A 22,704-nucleotide genomic window follows, 5' to 3' on the forward strand; every position below is an offset into this window, starting at 1 on the left:
AGATTAAATGTTATGAGCCAAAGGTGGAGAAGGGACTCTTTCGGAAGGGTGGTGAGTGAAGCAAGGGAACAGAGGAGCGGGAGAACCAGAGAAGGGGAGAGAGGTGCTGTGTGGTAACAAATGCTGCAGAAGACAAGTTGAAGGGGTGAGGACGGAGAGGCTACCCCACACTAAAGGCAGAAGCCAGGCTGCAGGGGCACAACCCAAGGTCACATAGTGGTTAGTGTTAAAGTGGTAACAGAACCCAGGCCCCCAAACTTAACCGCAGGCCTCACTGCCTCCCAACACTATAATGGAAGAATTTTCTCAAGTCATTATTCTTCTAAAACTAAACTTAATGGCATCATAAACAATCCAACCCCACAATCCATTTACACTACTGTTAAGACCTTTAGATCGTTTGCAGTTGGTCAGTATTTTACATTTTCTGCCTTGAACCATCAGCACTGTGACTTCAGACACTGTCTTTTATGTACATTTCAGTTTAGTCCTTAGGGGGAATTCCTATAATCTTAAGTACTGAGCCAAAGAACGGAAGCACATTAAAGTTCTTCATACATACAGCCCAGCTCAAAAAGTTATACCATGCATGTTACAAAACCCAGGTGACACAATGCTCATAAAATGCCATGCGAATGGGGCCCCTGGAATTGTGGGATGAGGAAGCCCTGCAAACAAAAGTGCCTGGCTCACCCCATCCGTGCAAAACCTCTTCTATCTCTGCAAATTTGCAAATTTATCAAGCAAAATGGCATCTTGCTGTAATTAATGTTTCTTTAATTGTTAGCAAGGCTGAAGATTTTTTTCTTCTGTTCTTCATTGGCTAACTGTATTCCTTTCTTTGAGGAATTACCTATTAATGTCCTTGCCCATTTTTCTTCTGGAGTATTTTTCTTTCTTTAATTGATTCGTAAGAACTCTCAATATATTTTTTAAAACTGAACATTATGACAGAGATATAGATATACAGAGAAGACAAATACTGTTCCTAAGCTTATTATTTGACTTTTAAATTTATGGTACTTGTAACATACAGAACAGAGGTTTGAGTTTGCATGGGGAGGCAGAAGGCAGAGTGGTGAGTAGGAACACATGGTCTGAAGCCACAGTGCCCAGGTTCAAGACACAGATCCCCCACTTATAGGCTTGTGACCTTGAAGTGACTTGACCTCCCATGTAAAGCCCTAATACATATCCTAGGACACAGTAAGTGCTTAATAAATGCTGGCTCCAGATACATTTAGTCAAGACAAGCAATCTTTTATTATCATAATACAAGCTTACCTTTGTTAAGCACTTAGTATTAAGGATCTTTACATATATTAAATTGTTTAATCTTTACTTTAAGAATGCCCTAAGATAATAATACCTAACAATCCCAATTCTCAGATGAGCAAACTGAGGCTTAGGTGAAGAAACCTGATCAAAGTCCTCAGCTCATCAATGGCAAGGCCCCGGTTCACCTCCCAAGCCCAGGCCAAACTATTTTCCTTTACTTTCATGCTTTAAAAAAATTCCTCTCCACCCTTACATGATTATTCACCCATGTTTTATGCTGTTTCTTTGATTTATTTTACATGTGACTCTTACATTTATTTATCACTTATTTCAGTGACACAAGTCCCCTATATACGAACGAGTTCCATTCTAAGAGTGTGTTCTTAAGTTCAATTTGTTCGCAAGTCCAACGAAGTTAGCTTAGGTACCAAACTAACACAATCGGCTATATGGTACTGTACTGTAACAGGTTTATAATAGTTTTCACACAAAAAATACGTTAAAAAAACACAAAAAATAAAGAAAACATTTTTAATCTTACAGTACAGTACCTTGAAAAGTACAGTAGTACAGTACAACAGCTGGGATACAGGGGCATGTTCACATCTTTGAAACTTCACAACTTGAAGGTTCGTATGTAGGGGATTTACTGTATAAGGTGGGACCCCAATACTTTTTATGCAATATCATTTACTCAATGGTGTACCCACCATGTTTGACTACTGTTCACATGCACCCTAAAGGTTGACACACACAGAGGCCTGTTTTCTGTTCTGGGTCATAGACTTCTCTTTGGGTCCTTAGGCTTGTGTGACACAAAACTGTCATATTATTTACCCCCAAGATTACACTGAGGGGAAGATCTCTCTAAGAAGCGTTTATGATGTGTTCTCAGCCAGTCATTGAAATTGTTCCCCAAATTAGCAACTGTATTTCTCAAAGCTTCTCTCCCTTCCTTCTAAAACTTACTCTGTCCAAGCTGCTCTGCTCCTTCTTTGCCTAGCCGGGCATTTTAAGCATGTGCTCAATCTCTCTCATTCTTTTCTGGAGAAAAGTCTTCCTTATCATTACATCTTCCAGGTCCAGTTCAATTCTTCACAAACCCTTTCCCAAGTACATCAGTTCTCTGTTATTTCATCTTCATGTGTTGTCTGAACCAGGCATCTGAACCTTTATATGTGCTCCTGTGTACTGCTACCTTTTTGTTGAACAGTGACCTGTCCACCTGTTTAGACCATAAGCCCTTCAGGGCAAGGGCTCCAACACAGCAGCAGGTCCTCAGCACCCAGCAAAAAGTCCTAGCACAGAGCAGGCCCTCATCAAATGTGGATGAAGATTTCACAATTCCCTTCTTCCCTTTTCAAATTCAAGGCATTACTAATGTCCTCCTGTCTCCCAATATTCAAATGGATCAGAAACCAAAGAAATAGAACCTATTGTTGATTATCTAGTTGCAGATGGGCCTCCACCCTGCTTCCTGTATTCTGGGACATTTCTGTTGTTAGGACTCTACCAGAGGGTGGAGAAAGACAGTGAGGTGAAGCTCAGGCCAGTTCAGTTACCGATTTCCTATCCTATCTGATTTAAAATTACAGCCAAAATGAGGTTTTACGTTACCTGAGGATTTCAAAGAACACCACCCCTCAGGTCTCAGGTTACCTCAGATCATACTGGAATCTCGTGTTGACTGAACTGGGAGGGCGAGAAGGGCCTCAAGCGTGCACTCCGGGAGATTATCATCCCACACCTCTGTCCATCATCCTCCAGTTACACAAAGGAAAATTTAGTGACGGCCTGACTTGGTTTCATTTCGTTTCACACTGCAGGCTCTCCGATGGCTGTGCAATGGTGTCACCAGCAGGGGCTTGATGTCAAAGGAGAGCCTGAAGCTGAGCACGCTGAGATAAGATCGGCAAGGAAGCCGGCAGCCAGATGACTTGGGCATCAATACCCAAGCGCAGTCGAGCCAGCAAACCCATGCAAAGCGCCCTGTCCCAATATTTACACAAACCTTTCAGAAAAAGAAGATTTTTAGGCCTTGGGTGGTATACTCCGTTAGATCTAGGTCATTATGATGCTATCTTTAATGCATCTGAAAGGCCCAGTCGCAACTCAACCCTGATCAGGGAACTATTTCTAGTTTTTCTCCTGAGTTTGCATATTATTTTGAACGTGCTGCCCTCCTGACTATTCTCAATCACGGGCAGCTAATTCTGGAGTTGTGAGGATTCTTCTTTCATTACCCAAAATCATAAATTACATTTCCTACAGTTAAGAATACTACTGGGGCTTCCCTGGTGGCGCAGTGGTTGAGAATCTGCCTGCTAATGCGGGGACACGGGTTCGAGCCCTGGTCTGGGAGGATCCCACATGCCGCGGAGCAACTAGGCCTAGGCCCGTGAGCCACAGCTACCGAGCGTGCGCGTCTGGAGCCTGTGCTCCGCAACGGGGGGCCGCGACTGTGAGAGACCCGCGCACCGCGATGAAGAGTGGCCCCCGCTCGCCGCAACTGGAGAAAGCCCTCGCACAGAAACGAAGACCCAACACAGCCAAAAATAAATAAATAAATTTAAATTAAAAAAAAAAAGTGCTCCAATAGCCTAAAGGAGTTATTAAAAAAAAAAAAGAATACTACTAATAGTACCTCTGCTACTCTTGTAAAAGCATCTTAGAATCGAATCCTGTTGGTAAGGAAACGGACTCTAGAACAATCTAGTACAGCTCCTCATTTAACAGGAGTCCTGAGGTTCAGAGAAGTTAAGCGACAGCCCAGGGTGACTTAAGTAGCTGGCAGAATATCAGCTGGGCACCATCTAAGAGCTTTACCTCTATTGCTCATTTAATCCTCCCAACAACCATATAAAGTAAGTATGATTACTATCTCTACTCTACAGATGAGGAAACCGAGGCACACCAAGGCTAAGTTATATGCCTAAGACTGCACAGCTGGTAAGGGGCAGAGCTGGAATTACAACCCAGGTGCTTCAGAGCCCACGCTCTGCACTACTAAAGCTCTAGGATTAAAACCCAGGACTCCTGACCCCAGGGAGGGTTCACTCCGTCATTAATAATTCTAAGACTCATGAAAGAGTAAACCACATTTGAAAAAGCCAGCAAAACTTGTTAGGATCCTGATTAGAACAAACTACCATTAAAAGATGTTTCTTAGGCAATCTGGGAAATCTGAATAGTATGTCAACAGATTATTGCAAACTTTAACATAATGGCACTGTAGTAAGAAAACATCCCTATTTTTAATAATACACACTGGGTACTATATAGGGGTGAAATGATGGGTGGTGTGGCACTCACAATCACACAAAAAAACGAGGGGGAAAAGGGGACAGTTAAAGCAAGTTTAGCAAAATCTTGATAATTACTGAATCTGGGTGATGGATTATGAAGGTTCATGATGCTATTCTCTCTGCTTTTTTGTATTTTTTTTCAAGGTTTTCAAACAAATTAATACACTATCATTTTTTATAAATTTATTTATTTATTTTTGGCTGCGCTGGGTCTTCATTGCTGCGCGCAGGCTTTCTCTGGTTGCTGCAAGCGGGGGCTACTCTTCATTGCGGTGCGCAGGCTTCTCATTGTGGTGGCTTCTCTTGTTGTGGAGCACAGGCTCTAGGCGTATGGGCTTCATTAGTTGTGGCATGCAGGCTTAGTAGTTGTGGCTCGCAGGCTCTAGAGCGCAGGCTCAGTAGTTGTGGCACACGGGCTTAGTTGCTCCGTGGCATGTGGGATCTTCCCAGACCAGGGCTCGAACCCACGTCCACTGCATTGGCATGCAGATTCTTAACCACTGCGCCACCAGGGAAGCCCTACACTCTCATTTTTAAAGGCCCACACACCTGAGCTTATGAAAAATGAACCTAACAAAAAATTTATGAGTACACCTTACTTCTACACTTTAAAGCTTGTTTTTTAAATGGCAGCCTTTATTACCCACTGAACTATTTAATTCTGTTGTTTCTGATCTCACTAAAAGCCACTCATCAATACTAGAAACATGAGAAGAGCTAGTTAAAGCCATACCCTGTTCGTTTTTCTTTTAGTCCATCTACAGAATTGCTACGTTAGTCAGCTAGTTAAGAGATATTTACTGTGTGTTTACTATGCTGTAGGCATTGTATTAGCGCTGACCCAAGCTGTCAAAAACAGAGCAGAGTACTACTTCCATCCAAGCACGGATCGGTGGACCATGGGATTCCAAACCCTGGCCTGGCTGCTGCTCTGCCTTCTGCAAGGATCAGGGGTAGCTTCTTAGATGCTCCTAGAACAAAGCCGAGAGAGGTGCACCTGCTGTGGCTTCCTGGCAGACACTGGGGAGCAGCAAGAAAAAGCAGGCGGTGGCAGAGTACCTGGCAGGAGGTGAGGGGGGTGAGGTTGATGGGTAGTTTTTATATCTGTAAGCTATTGCAAATTCCTCCATCTGCAATGCAGAATCACTGCAGTGTATTTCCCATTCAGCGGGGGAGCCTTTCAAAGGCCCAAGGAGGCCCACCTACTTTCCAGCATTTTGTGTTTGCTTCATCACAAGTTTCATCAGACAATGATCACAGACAGACAACACTAAGTGTTGAGACACCAGCCAAACGTCTGGCTGTTCATGCTTAAGGGTGAATAGGGAAAATAGATGTACTATTAAAGTGTCATGAGGTAGAGCACAGCAGCAGTATGTCACACATGGGAATGGACACTACTAGGTCACTATCAGTAGGCCAGCCTCCAACAGGAAGGGCTGTTGAATTCAAGGAGTGTTGCATGTGAGTAATGAGCAGTGTTGTGCTCAATCTAATGGCTTATCAAACTAGTACCTCCTTTTCAGTCCGGGTCTGTCCGCACTTTGGAAATCATGATTTTATTTACTCTTCTTTTGCCTCAAATCTCTAACGAGGACAGTGCCCCCAGTTAAAAGAACTAAGTTTCCTTCCAGAACAAAAAAAAAGCCACAGATGTCTGCGGGCTTTCTCCTTAACATACACACATTGGCAAAAGTCAGGAAGATACAGGATATACTACTGAGGCCAAAGCAACTGAAGTTATGGAAGAGATCCCAGGTTTTGGTCCACTCTCAACTCCTGCTCTACTCCTTACCGTCAAATGATCAACTTCAGTAAAAAGAGAAAAATAAAATCCCTTATTACTGAACCAACTGGAGTTTGAAGAATCTAGAGGGAGCTGTCAGAGCAATTGTGAGAAAAATCAAACTGCACAGACTAGCTATGGAAATCAGTGAAGCTTCGTCTCCAATCTCCACAACCATCATTCATGTCATTCCGTGTCTGACCAGAAAGGGAATCTATCTGCCACCGAAGAGATGAGCCAGGCCCTGTGTTAAGGGACCCAGCACTCCACCCCAACAATAACCCACACACAGCCCCACAAAGCCCAGAGAATCACTTCCAAGGCCCTTCTTCTTGGATCGTTCCAACAAAGACAAGTCACCCACCCACAAACAAGCCCCTTTCAAGAAAACAAATGGCAGCGCCAATGCAAGGAGCTGCTAAAAGTTTCCAGCTACCCAGGAGAGCACGCTGCTGCTCTTCCGCACCTTCCAAGTGATGGGGTATACTGCGTTTCCAAGTACAGCAGGACCAGCCCTGGCAGTGGAAAAGTTGATTTAAAACTTCATCTTCCTCACACCCAGAGGCCTATTCTCAAAAGATTTTCTGCTACGACCAGATTAATCACCGGTCTGCTTGCTCCAAATCCCCAAACTTCGTAGTAATTTGCACCCAAGCTGAAGTCACGGGGGATTCCTATCAAGACCCTTAACCCTTGATAAGAGGCGGCCAGGGGGAGGGAGTGGAGGAGAGAATACAGAACCCCTTCCCTTCTGGAGCTCAGCCCACCCAAAGGGTCCGCAGGGCCATATCCCACCCTGGGCTGCGGACTGGAAAAGGAAGCTGCCACCTCCACTCCCCTGCGCCCCTCCAGGCCACAGGTGCCAAGCCCCTCCAGAATAAGGGAGGAGAAGGGGGATGTGAGAGGGAGGGAGGGGGAAAGGAGAGAGTAATTTCTCAGTCGGCAGAGGGACGTAAAGTTGGGGGGGAGGGGGTAGGAGGGAGATGGCGACCTCACTCCCAGGGAATTTCCCCGGAGGGAAGGAGCAGCAGTGGGGAGAGGACCCCCTAGACGCAGGGTGGGGGTCTGGGAGCTGCTGCCCCTCCAGGACCTTCCCTTCTCCCCTGTCCAACACCCCCCTCCTTCACCACCTCTTAATCCTACAGACCCAGTAGGGTCGGCGGCTCCGCCTCCGCCCCGCCGACTTAGAGGAGCGTGAAGGAGGTGGCCGCCCGCCCTCCTGCCCGCCTCCCTCCCTCCCTCCGTGGTCCCGCACTCACCAGGAGCACCGAGCCGCGCACCACCTCCGACACGCTCTGCCGCAGCTCGGCCGCCGTGCCCGGCTTACTCAACGCCCGGGTGAACTTCCGAGTCTCCGCCGAGGAGGGGAGCAGCGGCGGCTGCGACATCCTCGCCACCAGCGCCGCCGCCGAGCCTGCTCCGGCAGTCCGGCCGGGCCGCGCCGCCGCCAGGTGCGCCCTCGGCGCTCGGCCCGGCCCGCCCTCGGCCCCCGGCGCCGCCGCCTGCTTCCCCCGCCGCTCGCCGCGCGTCCGGGCGGCGCAGCCCGAGCCACGCCCTCCGCTCGGTGTCACGCCCCGAGCCACCCCCCTAGGCTCCCGCGGTCCCCCGCGCTCCGAGCGGCGCCGGGGCTCGCTAGGGGCAACCGTACTTGTGGCCGCGACGGCTGCTCCCCCATGCCACCAGCCTCCCTCGGCGCCCGCTCGCCGGGCCGCCTCCTCGGGGCGGGGTGTCCGGCGCGGCGCGGGGCGGGGCGGGCGGAGGAGGGGCCAGCGCGGCAGGACAGCGGGCCCTGCAGGTCGGGCGGCTGGTGCCTTACGGCGCGGGAGGCGGGCAGCGGGAGGCTGGCAGCGCGCTGCCCCGGACGCCTGGCGGGGCAGGTAGGGACCCCGGGGGTCGCCTCCTCCCTGGTCCGACTGCTCCCCAGGCCGCACGTCCGAAGACCCGAGGCGAGGGCCGCGCAAGCCGCCGGGAGGGCGCGCGACCCGGCGCCCTCCCGGGTCGACAAGTCCTCGGAGCCGGTGCCTATACACTGGGACCGTGGATTCCTTGCCTGAGGAGCCCCAGCATCTTGGGGACTCCGCGGTCACCGGCAGGGTCGGGGTTCGGTGGCACCACGCCCACCCCCCCTGGGGCTGCTGAAGGGACGGAGGTTTCAGGAAGGTGGCACTCGAAGAGCACAGAGCCGTTCGGAAGCCCGGGCTATGCAGAGCGGGACGGAGCGCCCCTGCCCGGGACCCGGCGTGGAGCACCGCGCGCACTCGTGGCGGCGCTTCTCCGCCTCAAAGCACTATTCCGCCCCCAGAGGCGTCGCGCGAACGGTGGAAGCCTCTGGAGCCGAAGGGAGGGTCCGGGATGAGTCACGCAGACCCTGGCCCGCAAGGACGAGCTGCTGAGTCACCATCAAAACTTCTGAGCCTGGCCCAGCTCCTCTGTAAACTGAGGACAATAACCTGCAAGGGGCTGAGGGGACACGACGTGCCCATCTGCCGCGCTTCCGCGGCCGGGCGGGACCGCTGGGCGCGGAGCCCGGGAAACCCAGAAGCGCCGGCCTGCGGGCCCAACATGACCCGGGAGCTGGCGGCTGCTAGCGACAGCCACGACTCTGAGGAACTTCTTCCTCACACCGCCTTTCCGCCTTCCCCATCCCTCACGGGCCCCACCTCTCCTTTTCTCCTCTTTTCTGAGGAAACTCGGGGCAGCCTAACTCTGACCTCGCCGCGGAGAGGGCGCGCGAAGAGAGAGGAATTTGCGTAGCGCCCGTGGCGCATGCTCCGTGGTTTGGGCGGGGAGACTGCCTTAAGGGTGGGTCTGCTGATTGGTCGGTGTGCACAGGCCACGCCCACCGCCTGCTGATAGACAGCTCCTTACCTGCGCGCGCGGGGGCACTGTGGACCCCGCCTTCAGGGGAATCTCCCGTGCCTGTGCTACCTAAGTGCACTGAGGCCTCCTAGCAGACGTCAGCTCCGAAGGAGGCCGCCCGTGGCGTCCCACTCTGCCAGAAAGTCAAATACCGGAATCTTAAAGTGGGAAAACTACCAATCTAGTGTAGAAAGCAAAACACCACCGTTCGGGACTTAATGGGCAGGTCTGGCCCATAATAAGCCTGGAGTTTAGGCATGCAGTCAGTACTCAATAAATGCTTGCTGGATTGGATTGTTTTCCCAGTGCTCTGGGGTGCAGGATGTAGCACTAAGTGAGCCTGACAGGCTGGAAGATAAACAAAACAATCATGTGTGATTATAAAAACAATTACTAACCGATTTCCTTTACTGCGAAATGAGGGAGTGGCCTAGATGTGAACCAGGCTGCTTCTGTTCCAGGAGTAGGGCTGGGTGACCCCAACAGGCAGAAGGCGCTGCTTTCATGGGGAGCTTGTGCTGCTTGATATGACCATGCCCATCTCATATATACACCTCTGGGCTCCATGGGATATGTCAGTTCGGTTCTTACCTGAACTGTTACGTGCTAGTCTGAGAATCCTAAATTTTTAACCTTCGAGCTTCTGACTCCTGAAGAAGTTCCAGATAGCATAAATCTTTACCCCGCTGTGTTACCTTGACTCTCTAAACCACATCTACTTCCATAGACTGCAAATAGATTATTTTTTTATTATTAAAAACAACAGAAGCACACAATGTGGGGGTGTTTTTCCTTCATTTCCTTTTTTTGCTTTGTTTTGTTTAAGAAATATACGAACACAGAAAAGAGCACGTATATCTGGAAAGTGAAGAGTTTACCCATTTCTACTACTCCTAAATTCTGTGCTTGCTTACTGACTCATTATATTCTAGAATTGGCAGATTTTCATTTAGGAAGCAGAGGATGATGCGTGGTGCTGACAGTAGTCACTGACAATGCCTAAACAAGGACAAGTTCTGACAGAGAAGGAGGTATGGAAATGAGAACTAAGCCCAGGAAGACTGATTTTCCCAGCAACTCAGAGCAGAGCCTCTTCTTCCCGGTGGAGTTAACAAATGGGACATTTCTTAGGTTTAACTTTGAGCAGAAATTTGGTCCTTACACTTTCGGGTCGAATTGTGTCCCCCCAAAAGACATACTGAAGTTCTAACTTCAGTACCCATGAATGTGACCTTATTTGAAAATAGGGTCTTTGCAGATGTTACCAAGTTACAATGAGGTCATATTGGACCAGTATAACTGGTGTCCTTATAAGAAGAGAAGAGACAGACACAGAGAGAAGGCTCTGTGATGACAAAGGCAGAGACTGGAATGATGCATCTACAAGCTAAGGAACACCAAGGATTTCTGGCACCCACCAGAAGCTGGATGAAACAGGAGTCTTCCTTTGAGCCTTTGGAGAGAGCATTGTCCTGCTGATGTCTTAATTTTGGATTTCTAGCCTCCAGAACTGTTAGAGAATAAATTTCTTGTTCTAAGAGACCCAGTTTGTGGTACAGCAGTCCTCAGAAAGTAATACACTTACCAAAGTCTGGTGTTTTGTTTTTGTTTTGTTTTTTTATCCCCGCCAGTGTGGACCTATAATTGTGAGTTCTTACTGCATCAACTCCTGGAGAGAGGCTGTCACACCTTTATAGAAGGAGGAGCATCAGCTCCAGGTGACGATGCTGCATGGAATGGGGAGGATGGTGTTTAAAGTGTGGTAGAAGATAAACCCATCTACTATAGCTTGAGGGAGTAACCCCGTTTTTGTTTTACCAAAACTGTAGGAAGAAAGCTTTCCTTTTTGCCAAGGATGATACTAGTAGGTAGTGGAGATGAAATATAACTGCAGCCAGTTTTGAAAATTTGCATATAAATGACTGTACAACACCCAAATATTTATAATTCAAGCATTATCTATGTTTTAATGATAACCTCTTAACTGCATCATTTCCTTGTTAGGTTTGCTTTAGGATTTGTATGTGTCTTAATAATACCTAATTAGTTTAAAATCTCTTACAGGTGTATCCTGAAAGAGCACATCTGTTTTTAGCCTAAATAAAAAGTAACCTGTAAAGAGCAGTCAGTCCTGTGTTAGCATCCAGGGAAGGGCAAAGGGAGCTTTCATTCTTTATTTTTGCATTGATTGAATTTTTTTTAAATAAGCATCTTTTAGTTTTGTACTTCATTTTTTTTCCTATGAAAGCTGAACCCTTTATTTTATTTAAAAAAATATGTTGAATCCTTTTGTATACAAGGCCTTACTAGGCGTCAAATTTTATAACAATAAAATTCTCAAGTTTCTTACAACCTAATGGTGAAAAGATTTGGGGTTTTTTTATTTTCGTAAACTATACATAATGTAAAGTTTACTATTTTAACTATTTTTAAGCGTACAGCTCAGTGGCATTAAGTATATTCACATTGTTGTGTAACCATCACCACCATCCATCTCCAGGACTTTCTCATCATCCTAAACTGAAACTCTGTACCTATTCCTTCCCCCTACCCTCAGTACCTGGTAACCACCATTCTATTTTCTGTCTCTTTGAATTTGACTACTCTAAGTACCTCATATAAGTGGAATCATACAATATCTGTCCTTTTGTGTCTAGCTTATTTCACTTAGCATGTGTCAGAATTTTCTCCTTTTTTAAGGCTGAACAGTATGCCATTGTGTGTGTGTGTGTGTGTGTGTGTGTGTGTGTGTGTGTGTATCACTTGTTTTTTTTATCAGTTCATCCATCAATGGACACTTGGGTTGTTCCCACCTCTTGGCTATTGTAAATGCTGCTGCTGTGTACATGGGTGTGCAAATATCTGTTCGGTCTCTGCTTTCAGTTGTTTTGAGTATATACGTAGAAGTGGAGTTGCTGGATCACATAATAATTTTATGTTTAATTTTTTTTAAGAACTATCATACTGTGCTTCATTGTCTAAATATTTCTCATAATGCTTGTTTTCTAAAAACACTGGTTGATTAATTTTAGAAAAACCAGCATTTTAAAATTCCACTAGGTAATATAAATAGAAGACATAGCCCTTCAAGGAAGAGCATCTGGGGGAAAGGTACGCAATTAATCTACCAAATCTAGTAAGTTTACAGATACCACTTGGGGTTAATGGTACTGGAGGAATATAATCCCCTTTCACTTTTATCTTTTCAGGAGAGATTCCTAGTGGAGATGAAATATGAGGTCTTTAAGAGATCATTGAGACCAGGGCTTCTCAAACTTTAGTATGCATAAAAATCACCTGGGGATCTTGTTAAAGTGCAGATTCGGATTCAGAAGATCAGGTGTGTTACCCAAAGTCAACAGTCCTAACAAGCTCCCCACTGATGTCAAATTCCTTACCCAAGCAGATGCTGCGGATGCACAGATTTTGAGTAGCAAGCACTTAAACTTTCATTCCCAGCAGTTGGGCAAACTGCAGGCCCTTAAAAATTCTCCACTTTTAAATTTTAAGGGGAGGGGCTTCCCTGGTGGCGCAGTGGTTGAGAGTCTGCCTGCCAATGCAGGGGACATGGGTTCGTGCCCCGGTCCGGGGGGATCCCACGTGCCGCGGAGCGGCTGGGCTCGTGAGCCATGGCCGCTGAGCCTGCGCGTCCGGAGCCTGTGCTCCGCAACGGGAGAGGCCACAACAGTGAGAGGCCCGCGTACCGCTAAAAAAATAATAATAATAAATAAATAAATAAATAAATTTTAAGGGGAAAGACGACCAAACACCCAATAGGAAAATGGACAAAATTCGTGACCAAACAATTCACAGAAAAGACATAAAATGATCAGTAAACATATGAAAAGATGTTTGGCCTCATTTATAATAAAGTAAGTGCAAATTAAAACTACACGGATATACAATTTCTCATCAATCAGACTGGGAAAAATTACAAAGCATAACACTATTGGAAAGGCTGTGGAGAAACAGGCACTCACACACATGGCTGATAGAAGTACAAAGTGATATAACCATTATGGAGAGGAATTTGGCAATATCTAACGAAACTATATATGTATTTACCTTTTGAACCAGCAGTACCACTACTAGGAATTTACTCTGAAAATACACCGCAAATGATAATAAAATGCTACACCCAAGGGTATTCATTGCAGCATTACTTGTAATAGTAAAATTTTGGAAAATGTCAATATTGGAGACTGGTAAAATATGGTGCATACACACAATGGGATATTATTCAACTGTAAAAATGAATGAGAAAGATGTCGATCAACATCTGTGATCTGTGTGTAATGTGAAATAATTTTCAGGATATATTGTTTAAATAAAACAAAAAGACTATCTAAAGTATGCTGCCTTTGTGTAAGAAATAAGGGAAAATAAGAAAATATACTAGTATCTACGTGCTTGTTCAAAAACAAACATAAGAAGGATAAAACAGAGATTTGTAAGTTTGGTTACCTTCAAGGGGTCAGTGGGAATAAGGTAGGAAGGAAAGAAGAAATGGGGAAACATGGAGTCAGGGACACTTCTCTGAATATACTTTTTTGTACAATTCTGACTTTTTATGTTAATGTTTCACATATTTTTTTAAATCTCGACAAAGAGAAAAGAAATAAAATCAACAAGAATGGAGAAAAACCCTAAAATGGAATACAAACAGAAACCAATGGACAGAACTCTATTTCAAATGAATAATATAACCACACTGAAGGGGGGAAATAAAATGAACTAAACCCAGTACCCTTTGAACACAGTGTTTGGAATATATACCATTAGGTTAAAGACAAAAAGAACTCTTAAAAAAAAAAAGTGAGATGTGAACAAGTAGGCTTTTTTTTTTTTAAGATGTATCAGTCAGCAATTCTGAGATGACTTTCTGTGTATTCCAGCATTGAACAAATAAGTAATATATTCTTGATAATGAAAACCAGGTTTTTCACTGTCAGAGAAGGGAATTACAAATATATAAAGGAGGGTTTTAGAATAAACCCTGTGGTATTGGGTTGGATTTGGAGGTATAGTGTGAACTCATGGGTTTTAATACAGATAGATTAGATAGATGATTGATAAGTAGATGAGAGTAGATAGATACACACATGAGAGTGGGGTGCTACTGGTTCATATTGGCTCCAGATAATCTGCTCGATTGTATTGCCTTTGCTCCTTTGTCAAAGATCAGCTGACTATAATTATGGGAGTCAATTTCTGGTCTCTCTATTCTGTTCCACTGATCTCTTTGTTCTTTTGCCAATACCACACTGTCCTGATTACTACAGTCTAGTATTCAGAATATATACTTTTTAAAAAAAAACACTTATAGGGCTTCCCTGGTGGCACAGTGGTTAAGAATCCGCCTGCCAATGCAAGGGACACGGGTTTGAGCCCTGGTCCGGAAAGATTCCACATGCCATGGAGCAACTAAGCCCGTGCACCACAACTACTGAGCCTGCACTCTAGAGCCCGCGAGCCACAACTACTGAAGCCCACGCACCTAGAGCCGCAACTAGAGAAAGCCCACGCACAGCAACGAAGACCTAACACAGCCAAAAATAAATAAATAAATAAATTTTTTTAAAGAAACACTTATAGGTAATTTCCTGGCAGTCAGTGGTTAGAACTTGGCGCTTTCACTGCGGTTGCCTGGGGTTCAATCCCTGGTCAGGGAACTAAGATCCCGCAAGCCAAGCTGTGTGGCATGGTCAAAAATAAATAAATAAATTTTAAAATAAATAAAAGTTTTTAAAAATTTAAAAAACACATCTCAACAATGAAAAGACAACCTAATTTAAAAATGGACAAATGATCTGAATAGACACTTCTTCAAAGATATACAAATGGTCAATAAGCATATGAAAAGATGTTCAGCATCATTAGTCACTAGGAAATTGCAAATCAAAACCACAGGGAGGTACCACTTCACATCCACTAGGATGACTACAGTCAAAAATACAATAGGGCTTCCCTGGTGGCGCAGTGGTTGAGTCCGCCTGCTGATGCAGGGGACATGGGTTCGTGCCCCAGTCTGGGAGGATCCCACATGCCTCGGAGCAGCTGGGCCCGTGGGTCATGGCCGCTGGGCCTGCGCGTCCCGAGCCTGTGCTCCGCAACGGGAGGGGCCGCGGCAGTGAGAGGCCCGCGTACCGCAAAAAAAAAAAAAAAATACAGACAATAACAAATGTCGACAGGATGTGGAGAAATTAGGATCCTCATATATTACTGATAGAATTACAAAACTTTTAAAAAGTTTGGCACTTCCTCTAGAAGTTAAACACAGAATTACCATATGACCCAGGAATTCCACTCCTAGGTATATACCAAAAAGAGTTAAAAACATATATCCACATAAAAACTCATACATAAACGTTTATAGCAGCATTATTCATGATAGCCAAAAAGTGGAAACAACCCAAATGTCCCTCAATTGATGAATGGATAAACAAAATGTGGTATATCCACATGATGGAATATTATTCAGCTATAAAAAGGGAGGTAGAGCTGATTTATGCCACAACAGCTATGAACCTTAAAAACATTATGCTAAGTGAAAGCAGCCAACACAAAAGGTCAAATATTGCATGATCCTATTTATATGAAATGTCCAGAATAAGGACTTGTGGTTGCCAGAAGCTGGGGGGGAAGGGAACATGAGGAAGTAACTGGAAGTAACTGCTGTTGGGCATGGGGTTTCTTATTGGTACAAAAAAAAATGTTCTGGAATTAGATAGTGGTGATGGTTGCACAACTTTGTGAATATACTAAAACCACTGAATGGTACACTTTAAAGGGTGAATATTATGGTATGTGAATTACATTTCAATACAAGAAAAAGAGGATTTATTTTGGGCAAGAAGAAATTTACTCCAAATGAGAGATCTGAGATAGAAGAAAGGATGGTGAACAAATAAGCTAATAAACACGTGAGCATATCTAAATAAATACTATATCAGAAAAAAATAGTGATGCCTAATTTGTGGAGCTTAAATCAACCTCAAATATCAAACAACTATATATAAAGCAGGATGGTATTTGACAGGATGGTATGTGCAGGTTCTTATATTGTTCATGAGGAAAACACTGATTAGTTTTAGAATTTGTTAAATGTAACTGTCTAGGATGTTCATAGTATATAAATAGAGTGTTTCTCTTCCAAACTAGTAAAGTGAAAAAGTAAAAATGCAAAAAAAGATTCAGTAGAAAAGGAAGTAAGAAAAGAGAGGGGATAAAAATATAGGAAAAGTGCAACAAATGGAAAAAATAAAATAAGCTGGTAAAAATAAATCCCAATATATTAGTAACAACAATAATTATAAATGGACTTATACTCCCAGTAAAAGACCAAGATTGACAACATGAATTAAGAAGCAAAAACCATATATATGCTGTTTATAAGAGATACACCTAAATCAGAAAGAAAAAGAAAGGTGGCATATAGAAGGATAAAAAAAAATTATACTAGGCAAATACTAACCAAAATAAAGTTTAGCATAGCTATATTATGATCAAAGTAAAGAGATTTAGGGCAAAAATCATTACAGAGTTAAAGAGATTTACTAAAGAATAACAAAGAGAAAAGTTCAAAACTTCAATTCCCCAGGAGGATATAACAATTCTAAACTTGTATGCACCTAACAGTATCTGCCTCAAAATATATAAAGACATGGGCCATTCAGGACTTTTCATAAAAATAATATTTCCCCAAAATTATTGAATATCTTTTTTTCCTGAGGCTTCACATTCAGATTATACTTTAAAACTCTCTAGATAAGAGTCAAGTGTTAACAAAGAGTTGAAAAATATTCTAAACTCTATTTCTTAAAAAGATTATGAAATGTCTCAATATACTCTGAAATAGGATGTCAACAAAATGGAACTTTTTAAGCCATAAAAGAACACTTAAAAGGATATCATTCAATACCCTTTCAAATATGAAATCATTATGTAATATCCAGTTGTCTCCTACATTTCTTATAATCATTAGTACTTATAATTGAACTGTAATAGACTATAGCATAGAGCATCATTTCAGGTTTGAACTATCCTTTTTATAGTAAATAGTTACTTTGCTACAAGACTAATAATAAAGTAGGAGGAGAATATTAAATTAAATTAGCTGGAAAATAAGACATCAGTTTTTAAATTAGCATTTGTTATCAGCCATATTCATTCTATCCACCTTTTTTTAAAGGGCAGCACCAACAGTTTGCCACCATTTTTCTAGGAAAAGGAATACAAATTGCATTTTTTTAATGTTGCAGAGATCCTTTCAAGAGGTGAATATAGGGACTTCCCTGGTGGTGCAATGGTTAAGAATCCGCCTGCCAATGCAGGGGACATGGGTTTGAGTCCGGGAAGATCCCACATGCCGCGGAGCAACGAAGCCCGTGCGCCACAACTACTGAGCCTGCGCTCTAGAGCCCGTGTGCCACAGCTACTGAGCCGGCGTGCCGTAACTACTGAAGCCTGCGCACCTAGAGCCCGTGCTCTGCAACAAGAGAAGCCACTGCAATGAGAAGCCTGCACTCCACAACGAAGAGTAGCCCCCGCTCGATGCAACTAAAGAAAGCCAGCGTGCAGCAACGAAGACCCAACGCAGCCAAAAATAAATAAATAAATTTTTAAAAAATAAATAATGATAAAATTTTTCAAGGAATTGTTGTCAGAGCTGTTTACTACGCACCCAGAGAGGGTTCAGATTGCGAGATGAAACTCCCTACCTCAAGGCTAAGGAGATATTCTCATCACCAAGTTCTCTCTCTTTTTGAATTAGCCTCAGATTTTCCCTCCCTTTTAACTGCTCATCACCAGAAGTTTTTTTTTGTTGTTTTTTGTTGTTGTTTTTTTTTGTTTGTTTTTTTTTTGTGGTACGCGGGCCTCTCACTGCTGTGGCCTCTCCCGCTGCGGAGCAGAGGCTCCGGATGCGCAGGCCCAGCGGCTATGGCCCACGGGCCCAGCCGCTCCGCGCCATGCGGGATCCTCCCGGACCGGGGCACAAACCCGTGTCCCCTGCATCGGCAGGCGGACTCCCAACCACTGCGCCACCAGGGAAGCCCCATCACCAGTAGTTTTGCTCTAATTTGTGAACACCATTCATAAACTACAAAGGTTGACTGACACCAAAAAGGCAAATGATGTTTGTTCATCTCATTTTTCATTTTGTAACGTGCAGTTCAGAATTTTGTTAATATTCTTTGTGGCAGTTTGTATTACAAAGTCTAAGCTTGTCATGTCATCATTTAATAAAAGAGAGCTGGCAACTGATGTAGAGTGAAAATTGTCTAATATCACTGAATCTCAACAACCTGTTATTATTTCTATACTAGATGTAATCAAATAATGATCATATATAATCACAGTGAACACATAATCATAATTGTTTGGTTTAAAAGTGCTGTTGTTGAAACGATTCTGACTTTATCAAATGAATTCCCACAATATTCCTGCAAGGTAAGTGAGTTAAAGTTCATGTCACAGATGAGCTATAGAAACACAAATAGAGATGTACTCCTAGATAACTTATCTCTCCAAACATGCTCAAATGGGTCTTGTGTATCAAGAATATATCTGAGGAAGTAACAAGATCTTTCTCCTCAATTATTTCCATTGTAGGTAAGGCTTCTCAATGAGCCAATAAAGCAGAAATTAGGCAGGAATTCTGCATGATTTTAAAATGTCTACCTGGTTAAAACTGACTAGCTGAAATATGACCTAAAAGCCAGTTTCCTTTGGAAAAGATTTATTTAGCAAAATTTACACAATTTTTCTAGGAAATATAGTAATAAGAATACAAACACAGAGTTTAAACAGATGGGGGATACAGTTGACAATGAAAGAAATGAGAATCGGGGGTAAAAATTGAGCTTAGAAAAGGGTTATGCTTCTTAAAAGTATAAAATTTCTCATAGCAGAAAAATGTTGATCTCTAAATGCCTTTTTCCAGGCTTAGGCTCCAGAAGAATGTGGGCCAGGATGAATGGCAGAGGAACAGGGCCAAAGAGAATCTGTGGTTAGCACAAAGAGGACTGGCGTGGCCTCCCCTACATTGTTCCTGGTAGAAACCTTAAGGCAGAATCCCTTTCCACTTGGGAAAAAGGTCCAGTGTCTAAAAGGGCAATGATTCTGTTGAGGACTGGCTATATAATTTGCCATAATCTACATGATCTGTTCAGGACAGCCTACATAATTTTCAGAGCCCCGTGGAAAATGAAAATGTGGGGCTTCTTATTCGAGAAGAATTTTAAGAGCTCAAAGGCCCTTCTAAGTAAGCTCAGTCCTGGAGGCCCCCTTCACCATCAGCCATTAACGCTTTATATGATCCCAAGGTGGTAGGGAGGTGCTCAGGGTTACAAGGTAATGGCTATTTATCAAACAGTTTTCAGTGTTTTAGCAACAGGTCCTGTAGTACCAGCTGTATCAGCTTTAACATCAACCAGACATAGAAAGAGCATCACCATTGAGTATAATGGGAATGTTACAGACCTACCTTAAAGTTTTCAACAGATTGTAGAATAAACAAGTAAGCAGAACACATCCTCTTGACTAACGGGGTAGAAATGTATGTATATACAGTAAACTCTAAAACAAGTAAATGATAAACCCCAAAAGATGTGATCTATGATCACTCAAAAGCAAATCTGAATAAACTGATACCAAGGACTTCAAGAGAAAGAAAAGGCGAAACCAATACGATACAGAAGTACTGGGCAGCAGCACTCAAAGGCTAAGCTGTGTTCTAACCATGACCATGGACATGGCCATGAAGGGGAGAACAGTGTAAAAGCTTACCCAGCAAAACCAATCCCAGCCATGACTTAAAAATACATTAAGGGGCTTCCCTGGTGGCGCAATGGTTGAGAGTCCACCTGCCGATGCAGGGGACACGGGTTTGTGCCCCGGTCCAGGAAGATCCCATATGCCGCGGAGCGGCTCGGCCCGTGAGCCATGGCCGCTGAGCCTGCACGTCCGGAGCCTGTGCTCCACAACGGGAGAGGCCACAACAGTGAGAGGCCCACGTACCGCAAAAAAAAAAAAAAAAAATATATATATATATATATATATATATATATATATAAAGGGCTTCACACCCATTCAAATAGCTATTATCCAAAAAACAGAAAATAAAAAGTATTGGCAAGGATGTGGAGAAACTGCACTGTTGGTGGAGTGTAGCAGCTGCTTCCACACTGTGGAAAACATTATGGTGTTTACCTGAAAATTAAAAAGAGAACTACCATATCCAGCAATTCCACACCTGGGCATATATCCAAAAGAATTGAAAACAGGGTTTGGAAGAGATATTTGTACACCCGTGTTCACAGCAGTATTACTTACAATAGCCAAGAGGTGGAAACAACTCAAGTGTCCAATTATGGTTGAACTGATGAACAGAATGTAGTATATACATGCAAAGGAATATTATTAAGCCTTAAAAAGGAAGGAAATTCTGACACATGCAACAACATGAATGAACCTTGAAGGCATTATGTTAAGTGAAGTAAGATAATCACAAAAAGACAAATACTATAGAATTCCACTTAATGAGATATGTAGAATAGTCAAAATTCATAGAGACAGAAAGTAGAATGGTGGTTGCCTGGGGCTGGGTAGAGGGAGGAATGGGGAGTTAGTGTTTAATGGGTACAGAGTTTCAGTTTGGAAAGATGAAAAGAGTTCTGGAGGTGAATGGTGGTGATGGTCATATAACAATGTAAATGTTCTTAATACCAGTGATCTGTATATTTTTAAATGGTTAAGATGGTAAATTTTATGTCATGTATATTTCACCACAATTAAAAAATGTATAATAGATATAAAGCTTACAGAACTTCAAGAGGCCCTCTTTTAGAAAAAGAATAAAAATTATAAATACCAAATTGGGTACAAAAGTGGATATTTAGTATAAGAAAAATCACACAAATTACAATTTTTAAAGCTACTAAATACCACAAACATTACAAAATCCAGAAACATAACAGTGTTTCTAACTAATTAACTTCCTCATGCATCTCTGAAATGCTTGTTTTCCTACAATATTTGTCTGTATACATTCTGATAGTCTCTTCAAAAGACAATGATTTTTGTACTGTTTTTTATAGTGAGTATAGAAAGAAAATTCAGTCTTCCCTTGAGCATACTTAATTGAAATTTTCTGTTATTGATAACTTAGAACAGATTTATTTCAACTTTGCAACTAGTTGTTAGTAATGTCTTGTAACTCTCTTGGATTTCATCAAATTTGAAGGAAGCAAAGAACTTTCATAGATGAGCTGTAAGATTTCAGAGTATTTTAAGTATTTTTGGATCAATGTCTTCAAATTGACAATATTAAATAGCCAGTTTGTCATCAAAGTCCTCAGTGTACTGGAGGATTAAGAGTTTTATATTCTCCTTATCAATGTCAACATTTCATGTTTAATCTGTAAGAATTTAAAATTCCTTTCCAATGAGTTCATATGATTCACAACTCTTCACTAATTGGATTTTCAAACAATCCAAATACCATTTATTTCTCCTGATAGACTGTCCCTTCCTCATAGTGAATGACTGATTGGTTTTAGTATGATCTGAAAGTCTGTGTTATGCTTTCCTTCTCCATGTCAGAATAACATCTATTGACTTAATCACTCAACTGTTTTGTTTCATATTCCAGTAATTTTACCTGAATTTTCTCTCAATTTTTTAGTAAATGAATTTAAAGAATGTAAAATAAGCTACCCTTATGTCTAAATAGGAGTTTATAGTTTCTTGTGTGTTTTTGTTAAAATGTTCCCAAACATCTTTCTCGATTGCAGTTAATATAGCGTATTCCTAACTCAACCCTCCCTTAGCAAATCTGAAAACTGTCCACGAAGGAAGTTGAGATGGAAAGACACAGTGGGGTTAACTGACTGCGGTTAAAATATCCTACTTCAACAAATTTTTAAATACTTAACGCAACTAAGACCCAATGCACAGCAGAAACTAACACAGCATTGTAAAGCAATTATACTCCAATAAAGATGTTTAAAAAAAAAGACCAATGCAGCCAAAAATAAATCAAATAAACAAATAAATCTTTCAAAAAAACCTTAAGACCATAATTTTATATCTATATGAGATGATGGATGTTCACTAAGCTTGTTGAGATAACCATTTCATGATGTAAGTCAAATCATTATACTGTGCACCTTAAACTTATCCAGTGCTGTATGTCAATTATATTTCAATAAAACTGGAAGAAAAAAAAAGCAAAGGTGATTTTTATTTGCTTAGCAAGATGTTCCAATAAGTGAGACAGGTAGGTTACAGAGTAGTATATACAGTATGTAAAATTGAATACATCAATGTACGTGTGTATTTGAAGAGACAGATGTCTTTATGTATGTACGAAGGGTGTTTACCAAAATGTTAACAGTGATTGTCTCTGAGTTGTTAGATTTGTGGTGACTTTTTTCAACTTTTCAAAAATGTTTCCATATTTTTTAATTAAAAAAA

At 42.7% G+C, this 22,704-nt stretch overlaps 1 protein-coding gene across 5 annotated transcripts in view; it reads right to left on the bottom strand.

Moving 5' to 3' along the window:
* DOCK9 (dedicator of cytokinesis 9) overlaps window positions 1-8,608 on the bottom strand; it is a 297,694-nt gene extending 289,086 nt beyond the window's left edge. For 4 of the 5 annotated variants that reach the window (XM_079902762.1, XM_079902758.1, XM_079902754.1 and 1 more), the window contains exon 1: window positions 7,629-8,607. In XM_079902762.1, the coding sequence (XP_079758888.1) occupies window positions 7,629-7,757 (129 nt within the window). In that variant the 5' untranslated portion in view covers window positions 7,758-8,607. Of the gene's footprint in view, window positions 1-7,628 lie in introns of all 5 variants that reach the window. The other variant, XM_079902752.1, reaches the window with a different exon arrangement.
* Between the last annotated feature and the right edge of the window lie 14,096 nt (window positions 8,609-22,704).

Source organism: Stenella coeruleoalba, assembly GCF_951394435.1.
Source record: "Stenella coeruleoalba genome assembly, chromosome: 18".
Classification (NCBI taxonomy): Eukaryota; Metazoa; Chordata; class Mammalia; order Artiodactyla; family Delphinidae; genus Stenella; species Stenella coeruleoalba.